Consider the following 10,548-nt stretch of genomic DNA (forward strand, 5'->3'; position numbering starts at 1 on the left):
GGTGCACAAGAATTTGGTAGGGAAGCCAGAAGAGCTAACTCCAACTGACCAAAGGGATATTCCCTACCATGTGACATTATGCTCAGCATATAAAGCAGAGAGAAGAAGGAAAAGGGGATTGTTTGGAGTGATAGCATTTGTCTTCGTAAGTAACCGTTACATGTGATGGAGCCCTGATTTCCTGGAGACAGCTGAACACCTGCCTGCTGATGGGAAGTGGTGAATTATTTCCTTGTTTTGCTTTGCTTGTGCACGTGGCTTTTGCTTTGCTTATTAAACTGTCTTTATCATAACCCATGAGTTTACTCACTTTTTACCTTCTTGATTCTCTCCCCCATCCCACCATAGGGGAGTAAGCGAGTGGCTGCATACTGTTAGTTGCTGGTTAGGATTAAACCACGACAGTCCTTTTTGGCACCCAATACGGGGCTTAAATGGTTTAAGATAAAGACAGATTCGATCAGAACATGCTAGATCTAATTTATAGCTGTTATTTCTGTTTAGCTATTAATCGGCAGGCTCCTCTGCTTGCCACAGGCTTGCTTAAGGTAAATTAGAGTCTAGGGCTCGTTAGTGGCTGCTTTTTGCTTTTGCTGCTTGCTGTACTGCTGATCATCTTCCTCTGCTGTGCCTGGGAACGTTTTGATAACAGCAGTGGCCACCTGCCTGCACTGGCAGACAGCAGGGCATCGTTGCTGTTTCTGCACTGCTGTATTGGACAGGCTGAAATTCCAGTGTGCTCTCGAGTTGAAGGGACTGTCACCTATGGATGAGTCCACGCAGCAGCAGGACACCTCAAAGCGTCTGTGGACAAGCCCGTGCCAGACAAGATGTATCTCGAAGCATGTAGATCTCAGACACCCTTACCCTTCTGTCAAATGGACGATCTTTCTGTACCTCCTCAGACGTCTGACCAAACAGACAAGACACAAGCTGCAAAGCCTAATTTCCTCTAAGGCCGACTTCTCACAGAAGTACTATGTAAACATAGCACAACTTAAACACGCCTCTCCCCAGCTTTACCCACCATTCCCTCTGCAACAAAACCCCACTAGCTCCCCCAAATTTATGAAATTTGAGTCTTAATGAAAACCAGGCTAGTGTGCCAAAATTCCCTGTGTGCTACTAGCACTGACAATACTTGACTCTGAAGGACGTGACTTAGGTGGATGGGAAAACAAGACAGGAAAGACAAGCAACCTGCATTTTTACCTCTTGACAGCCGTTTGCTGTAATAGTAGTTATGCACCCTGTTTGTCTGGTGGCCCACTTTGTTTTAATACTCTAGAATATTGTCAAGCAAGCATCAGAGATAGCATTACACATTTTCTCATTCCTTCCACTGAGCAGCCTGAGTGAAGCCTGACATGAACAGCTCTGAATGACAAGCTATATAATCTGAAAGTCTGCACCTTCTATATTAACATGAATAAAGCCATCCTAACAACTAAAAAGAGCCACTAGTAGTACAATTCTATTCACAGGAGCATCTCTAATTCTAGACCAAAGAGTAAAAAAAACTCCACCACCACACCTGTAAAACCCCCAAAACAAAACAAAAAAAAAATTCAGCCTCCTATGGGCATAACTGAGTATGTGATTTAATTTTCATAATTGATGAAAAACTATAGTGAAAACTATAGTTGCTGAATAAAGTTAGATATGTTCTTAAATATTATCAATTTTTTAAAAGTAGCCTATGTGCTTCACAAAAACATTAATTTACCATCCACAAGTACATTATGATCAACATCACTAAGGAAATTATTCTGGCAGCTGCAGAAATGAGTAAGCCATATTTACACAGGCTTTTGATCTGCTTCTTTCTCAGAACACAACCACCCCGGACCTTCACATCCAGCAGTGCCCTAGCTGCTTCTTGGCTCTCCTCAACACCCTCTGGATGGCTAGCTACGGAAGTGAATATTCATACTGATGTTCACTTTCATAGTCCTTCTTAAAACAGAGGCAATTCAAATATTGTCCATCCTTCCCCAAGGTGGAAAGCGGCATTAATTTAGGTCTGAATTCTATACAGCTACCAAGTCTCACAATCCTAATAGTCTGCTCTTCTGACAAACTAGTGCACAACAGAACATTCTCACAGAGCCCTGTCTGCTTCAAGAGCCAACCTAAAAAAAACCCCCTATATATTCTTTTCTAAATAAGAATCTGTAACAGATGCTTTTGATAAAAAACCCCTAAATTTCTCTCTTACATTTACAGGATTTATTCAGACACCTGACTACATGTTTCATAGTTTTGAGTAGAGGTGAGTTCCTTCTCTGAGGCTAATCAATCCAACCTTACTATATTATATCTGAGATATGGAACTTGTTATACAAGCATTAATAAAATAATTTTCTTTCCCATCACGTCATTGCTTAGAAACATAAAAATAATTTGAAGGACATGTCAGCTGCTCTTTTAGGAATGAACAGAAGAAACTCTTGCATCCACTCTGGAGAATAACATTAAATCTATTTCAGAAATTAATTTCTCTCATATCTTTTGAAAAAGAGACTTAATACTTAATATTAAATAATTGAACTAGATTAATATATTGCTTAAAGATAAGACCTTCCTACAAACTAGCCGAGGACAAAAAGCATAAAAAGAAGGTTGACAGTGGGATGGATAGACATGACATGAGCACTGGAATTAAAGAAAAAAGGACTAGATGATGAGGTAGATGCTTCTCTTGTCAGAGAGAAAGATTTGAACCTATTGACATGGAATTATTATACTGTTTTATGATTATTAAAGTGACTTCATTGCCTTAAGTGTTCAGCCTAAATAATACGTTAACTAAAGATGACAGAAATTAGACAAACATATATGCATGTATGTCTACATATACTCATAAATAAATAACGTGCAAACTGTAAACAGAATGGCACAGTAAAGTCCTAATTCTTGTGCAACTACCAACTCCACAAACTTTGCAAACCAAGAACCTCTCTCAAATCCAAGTATTTCTTGATCACTCTCGTAATTTTACTGAAAACACTACTCCTTATAATTCAAATGGCAGTAGCAGCACAATGTCTTTTGGTAGATTCTTGAAGTACACAAAGACATTAGATGTATTTTCCCTTAAAATCCACACAATCAACTCACAGTACTGCAAGAATTTAGCAAAAGTGCACCCCAAACTTCACGTACATGCCTGAAAGAAAGAAGCTGATAATACTAGAGCTGGGGGAACAGTTGTCTCAGAACAGAAGACCAAAAGAAAATTGTTCCATAAAAGCAGCCTAAAAATTTGCTGTCTGAATTTAACCTCAAAATACCAGTCCAGGTGCTTTCACTGATAGTATCTATTGCAGTCCCATCTAAGTCCCACACAAGGAACTCCCACACCCTTGCACTTAAAAAGCATTTTAAATTCACTCAAAGAATTGTCAAAGAGATGCTGTGTGCTCCTAGCAAATCACTGGCAATTAAGATAGTGGCTAAATTCTGCACCAAGATTTATTAAACTGATTGAAGTGCAGACTTTATTACTACTAGTTGCATCTGAAAGCAAAGAAAGTGTATGTTCCCCTGAGCCAAATGTATTCTGGCCATAACTGTTTGATGGAGGAAGATAATGCAAGCACAAAAGACAAGAGTTATGAAATTATGGGAATTAAGACATCTTACACAGAGCAAACACGAATGACCAACATCAATATTCAAGAACTCATCACAAACTCTATTTTACCCTCATTAAGACTCAGCAAAATTATTCTCCTTCATAACTCCCCTTTTATCAGTGTCAAGTATTCCAAAACAAGCACTCAATTAGCAAAAAAGAGATATAAAAAAAAGCTATTAGGACATGGGCAAAGCCAAGATCCCACATCTCATCCTTAACCATCCTCAGTGTAAGTTTGGCATCTACAGTTATATGTAATCCTCATATACTCCTCATGAAAAGAGCTTCTGTGTCAGTAAACATTTATGGCTGATTTAGATAACAAGCAGTCTTCAGAATGAGCAACATCTTTCATACAATAAATCCTTAGAATCTCTGAAAAAGCTTCAAAAGCCTGTTTGTAGGAAGACCTCAAAATTCAATTAAGCTCATAATTATGTTCAAGATGCACTGTTTTCTCATCCCCCTGAAAATTCACTCCAGGCTATAAAGTCTCAAAAAACCCCATCATGTCACATACTGTCAAGAGTTTCTTGTAGGCTCAGTAGTCAGGAATTTCAAAAGATGTTTTCTGTTCTATTGCAGACAACAGCTACAGACCTCAACCCAACTGCTAACCCAGGCAACTGGTGTCTAGTCACCGTGAGAGCTGAAAGACTCTCCTGCAGCTTCATGGCCGCCTTCTCTGGAGTGGACTTAAGCATGACAGAAAAATAAACCACGTCTAGCTGGCTAGGATTTGAATAGTAAGAAGGGAGAAACAGTTCAGGTCTGAACGGTTCACACAGCTTCTTCCAGGCAGCATGCTTGTCTGCCATCCCGTGCGCTGAAAGTCTTGACCTTCATTCTCACCTCTGAACACAGATTAAAATCTGTCACTGGTACTGAATGGGATTACGTAAGATTAAGTGTCAAGTTTGCAAAGGTGATCTTAATTCTAATATTCTGATTTTTTTCAACATTTCAGTCTTGCATTTTAAACAGCTAGATGTATTTAACTTTCCTCATTTTTATAAACACTTATTTCAAAAAGATTTGTGGAGGAAAAAAGCAACCCTTCTTTTTTTAAATACAAGATTTAACTTTTACCAACTTAAACAATAATTTACTTCTGCTTCATATGTGTCTAGTTTCTATCTTATAAAGAATCAACACTGGCAATGGGATTTAAAAGCATGCCGTATTACCATTTTGCAGGTGTGCAACCATAGTTTGTGTTTTTTGAAGATTTCAGTAAGATTTCTTAAGATAAATTGATACAGCTGAAGAAGCAACTGTGACAAAATTCAAAATAGTTCTCATTGTTAAATCACTTACCATATGTACTACTTCAGGGTAAATAGGTTCTGTAATCACATTGCGATTGTGTGTGATATATTCTACCATTTCACTTAAAGCTGCTCGTTTTACTTCCTTCCACTTTAGGTCACTTAGTGGATCAGAAACAAAGTCAAAAAGTACACAACATTGTCGTAACTTCTGGATAAAAAGCTTTTCTTGATCAGCAGGCGGAACATCTGAAAAGTGAAAATAATTGGTTATAAATTGTATTGCAGCAGACTTTACTCTTCTCCCCATTTTTACTCCCCAAGCAGTGCTTAAGACTACGAGCAAAATTTCTGAATCTTCAAACGACTTTCAGGATTATAATGGTCCAGAGTACGAACCTCAATAACACACTGTACCTGACAGGATGGTTGAACAAAATTGCAACAGTGATGCATACTTGCCTTTGTCAGAAATAGATACTGCACGGAAAAAAACCCCACCACACTTCAAAGAATGCCTCAAGGAGTTCCCCAAACACCTGAGTTTGTGTAGAGAGTATTATGCCATATTTTCAGAAACATTGTTTTTAATATTGGAGAGAAGTGGGCAGATCTTTGGTTTCAGCATTAGATTTAAGCCAGAGCCACTTTTTAAACCTGGGAGCTCCCACCTCGCAAAGACCATTTTTGTATCAAGTGCCTCCTACAACACAACAGGCTGCAGCAAACACACCTCGGCACAGAACACCTATAGAAGATTTTTAGAACTGCAGCCACACAAGGAATATTTAGGAAAAAAATGGAGCAATGCACTTAGGATCTTCATCCATTTGGTCAATTTATAAAACTACTTTGAATGTTTGTTTGACGTGTACAAAAGTTAGACTGGCACTACCAGTCTATTTAAGCACTTGCAGGAGTCTGGTTAACTGTGGCCAGCACCGCAAAATTGAACAACACTGGCCTTCTAGAGAAGGCCATACTTAATCACCAGCATGAATATAAGATACAAAAACCATTAACAGTAATTGAGTATACTTAGTTTGATATTTACTAGCTGTTTAATCACTCAGATGCAGCTGATGGGAAACTATTTTGATTTATCTCTCAGTGATACCTGTTAAAAAACATGTCACAGGCCTCAGATATCCTGAGAACAGGCTCCTTCACAAAAAAAAAAACCCCAAAACAAAAAACATTTGTCCTGTTTTGGTAACACTCTATAATTCATTGTCTGTATCATTGTTATAGAGACATTTAACCTCTCAAGCAAAGGTTGCCTCGCGTTATACAGACTTTGTGCACAGTGGTATTTTTTATTGTTTGACAAGGATATCTAGGTTATAAAAATTTTCATTTCCTGTGCTTTACACCTTAATCCTCCATAATTATTTAGTGCTTTCATGTAAAGCGAAATTAGATTGCACAGTTCAAACAGTTCACACCTGGAATTGGTAAGCAAGTAAACCAACACTACTTTTGCCATCAGTACTTTCCAAAACAATAAACCTTCAGAAAGTTAAAAATGTGCTCACATCAATCTGACAATTATAATTTGAAACTAATCTAAGCCTAAATCATGGAGTCCAAATACAAATGTAGAAGTTACTAATAAAAAAGAACTAAGACTAGACTAATGTTTATAAACATTCATATGTTGACAAATTAAAATAGCTCCTATGGCTGACATGTCCACAGATACAGAGCAGAAGTTTTGCCTTTTAAATCCTACAGCACTTTGGCCTTGATGCCACAAAATTCTGCATGTGCTTTATTTTTTGCTTAAGTAATCCCACGAGGAGTCAAAATGACTAGTGCGTGTGAAATTACAGATCTCTATACACAGCAAAACTTTCAGGATTAGGACCCTAAAGTCCAACACTTAGGTAATACTACAGTAACTGGCCAGAGGTATAGAAAGCAGTACCAGGTTTTGGCCACAGCAAAAATTCATGTCCAATTAAAATCGCCACGTGACAATGGCACTAAGCTTCAGTCAAGAAATGTGAACAGACCACAGCAAGGCTGTGTAAATTAACACCATAAGACATTTTATGTTTCTGCATAATGACTTTGTTCGATATGAACTGCCAAGACGTCATCAGCATGTTAAAGTACAGAGTAAGACTAGATTGCCTTTGTAAATAGTTCTGCAGTTTACTCCCACTTATTTCAGTTGATCACTTCTTTTTCCTTACAAGTACTATAAATTGCTAAAATTTTCTTAAACACGTTAAGTAACAAGAACTACCAAAAAAAGCATTTCAAGTGGAACTACTGAATACAAGCACACACGTGCGCATACAACCTAACAAACTGAGTGTTTGACAGGTATCTACAGTCCAGCTGATTAAATACAATGAGTTGCTCTCCTTTAAGTGCCTGACAAACTTCAGACAAACAAAAGCTGGAGTAGTTCCTCCCTCTCCAAGAGAAGCTGCTTTCAGAAGTACTTTTGTTATAATAAACCTGGAGGACATGTTCGGTTTAAAACAGCGGGATTTTTTTTTCCTAAGTTATATATACTGAATTGCTCTAAAGATTAATTTCAGAAAAACACTGTACAGTAAAAGCCCTGAAGAACATACAGAATAAAATGCAACATACATGAAAGAAATTATAATCAGTTATAGACTTCAGTGACACCTGGGATAGTGAAGACTTCAAGAACTAAAAAGATGCTGCTAAATGACAGGTGTCCCTAAACAGAGCAACAACTTTCTGTCAAATAAACTAAAATCCCTCTCCGGTGATGTGAACAAAGGGAGGGTACTTTAAGCCACACAAATTTTGTGTCTCAATACACACACCTTTGATTATTTGGATTTAAAACTACAGCAATGAACAATTTATTCTGGAAGAGTGTTTCATCAATGATCTCCAAACTGAAAGCCAGCCAAATTTATAACCTGAATGTAAAAAGTCTTGGATGTACAAAGTGGTTGGTTACTTCTTCCCAATAAACTATAAAATAGAAGTGTAATGACAGAATTTCACTTCGGATACTGTGCTATGAATGTATATTCCACAAAATCTAAAGCCTAAATAGAGACTATAATCATACAAATAGTGGACATACAATTAGAGCGATTCACAGTACACTAACCTGAAAGGAGAGGAAGCATTAAAGCTGTAATTACTACTAATCTTGGAAGTTAAAGATTGACAACTAAGAGGGTCAAGAAACACCTTCGACCACGCAAGGCACCTCCCTTGTCATTTAATCTGCAGTGGCTTAACTATTTTAAGTACCTCTGTCATCCTTGTTATTCCAGCACAGAGGGATGTTCTTTATACAGACTGAGAACCTCACGCATTTCTAGGGAACTGTGTTTTGCTTGTTTGGGGTTTTTTTCTTCCCTTTAGGAGTGTTTGTGAACAGCTTTCAAGTGTCTGGCCCTCAAATCTCTTGTGGTACTTGTCTGGAGTACTTGCCATCAAACCAAGATCATCCCTGGTTTGAAAGGATGATTTCGGAATGACCTAAAATTGAAGGTGGCTAAGATGCTGATTTGAGTAGACCATAATTTTTGCACAGAGAATGTATGCACACATGCAGAGCAACTGAGACACCCTGAGAAGTCATTTACCATCAGCCAAATACCAGCGACTGTCTGGTTCTTTCAGTTAACTGCATGGTGACTTCTACATCACCTCCCCGTTCAATTAAGCGATAACCTGCATCTTCCAATTGCTGAAGTGAGTTGACATACTTAAAAGAGAATCATTAGGTAAAAGTTTCCACAACTCAGCAACTCTAGCGCTCCACTTCCCAATGGCCATGGGAAGGCCACGGTGTTCAGAAGCTACTCCTTACAATTATTCCAAAACTGACACTTGGAACTATTCACTGAGCAATGTTTTTAAAAAACAGAACAAAAAAACCCCCCATCAAACAAACCTAACACCCCCCCATCAAATAAACCATACAGAAGCAAATAAACCATACAGAATCCCCCAAACCTCCACTTGCTAGCCACTATTTCTGTAATTTTCACAGATTTTGTTTCTGAACAGTAGCACTAACACAATCTTAAGTTTCTGTATTCAATTAGAATGCTTATCTCTGTCAGTAATACTTTAATCGAGTACTACTTCTGGTCTTCTACTGGAACAGGAATATAGTTTTTAAGAATCACAAGAATTTCAGTCTTCTGTTCGGACTGGATGCCCAGCAGCTCCTGACACAGATTTACACAAATGTTGTAACGGCACATTTTACGCCTAAATCTGCATTATTTATTCTACTCTCCCTTTCTTAAGTTAGAAAAATACACTAGAGAAAGTATCAAAAGAAGGTAGGTACTATTACAGCAAGGGAAGCCTCTGGGCCTGAGGGATCAGCTTTTTGTTTCGTTCAGGTTTTTCAAAGTTTCTTTCCTTCCAATCCCAAGATTGGATTAGATCCTACAACCTACAGAAATGCAAGCTCTAATCCTAACAGTATTGATACAGTAGTAGCTATTCAGTTAAAAATCTCCAACATCATCTTCATCTCTGACTGTGGCCTTGTGACATAAACTTGCTGGCGAGTATGAAATATGTTTCTTTTCTACTGTAAAATTGACACCAGCTGTGCTTTTATTATCAGACTAACTATACCAGTTATCTCACTCTGTGAAAGGCAGCACTTTCAGTCCGTATCTCAGTTTGAAACAGCCAGGAAAAGACCAACTACCAACGGCCTGAGCAGAACACAGAAGACTGGTTGTCCAAGCTTAAAGTTAAAAAGCCAACTTTGTACGAAAACTGATTCCCTGGAAGCTTAAGGTATGACTTCAGCCATTCTTACTGTGAGTTACAGGTAAATGAGGTCACTGCAAATAAATCGTTCACACTGGTAACTTGTTGTCCCTCCATGCTTGCTCGCTTCCCAGCTAGGATATGGCATGACTCTGCACCCAGGAGCTACCAACAGGCTACAGCACCCTGAGAAACCATGACTAAGATACAGCATAGCTAAAGAGCTAAACCACGGTTATATTCTATCAACTTGAGATTTTCTCTGTCTTCATAATACAACGTATTTTGCCTGTTTAAGAAAATCAGAAGTAGTAAAAAATAAGCCAGAAAGCACTGAAGTTCAGTTTTTAAGTGCCTGAACATATGTTCAATATTGTAACATGTGTGAATATTTTTGCATTGTAGGATTGTAGAGAACCTTCTGTTCTCTGGGTAACATTTTTAATGTTCCTTCAAATATAAAAGGAAGATTTTTAGTTTTGTGTTGTGATTATGTCATCACTGGGCATTGATGATTGATCTATCCTGTCTTTTTCATAGAAGTCTGTTCTTCTGTGACAACAATGTAATTTAATATTGCTAAATGGAGTACAAAAGGAAAGGCAGGGTAAGTAGGTGATCCAGAGATGTCACACAAAACAGCTGTTTTCTAGTGCAGCCTGGAACTGAAATAAAGCCAGAAGTTTAAAACTTTTAGGTTGTGTTCTGGCAGGAAGAACAGTTGATACAATTTCTACCATAAAACACAATTTGTGGTCAGTAAAGCTCTGCACACTACATCATTTTGAAAGCATAAAACAAAGGACATGGTGGATAATTTACAGAAAATACAATACAGAAGGTAAAATTAATCTCAGTTGTGCGAGTACTTTCTTGATCATATATAAAGGTTCAGCA

General features: G+C 38.0%; 1 protein-coding gene across 2 annotated transcripts in view; it reads right to left on the reverse strand.

Annotated features, from left to right (window-relative positions):
* Positions 1 to 10,548, reverse strand: part of PPP2R5C (protein phosphatase 2, regulatory subunit B', gamma) — a 51,420-nt gene that overhangs the window by 24,898 nt on the left and 15,974 nt on the right. For both annotated transcript variants that reach the window (XM_010144170.1, XM_010144171.1), the window contains exon 2: positions 4,958 to 5,157. In XM_010144170.1, the coding sequence (XP_010142472.1) occupies positions 4,958 to 5,157 (200 nt within the window). The remainder of the gene's footprint in view (positions 1 to 4,957; positions 5,158 to 10,548) is intronic.

This window comes from Buceros rhinoceros, unplaced genomic scaffold (assembly GCF_000710305.1).
Source record: "Buceros rhinoceros silvestris isolate BGI_N320 unplaced genomic scaffold, ASM71030v1 scaffold21869, whole genome shotgun sequence".
Lineage (NCBI taxonomy): Eukaryota > Metazoa > Chordata > Aves > Bucerotiformes > Bucerotidae > Buceros > Buceros rhinoceros.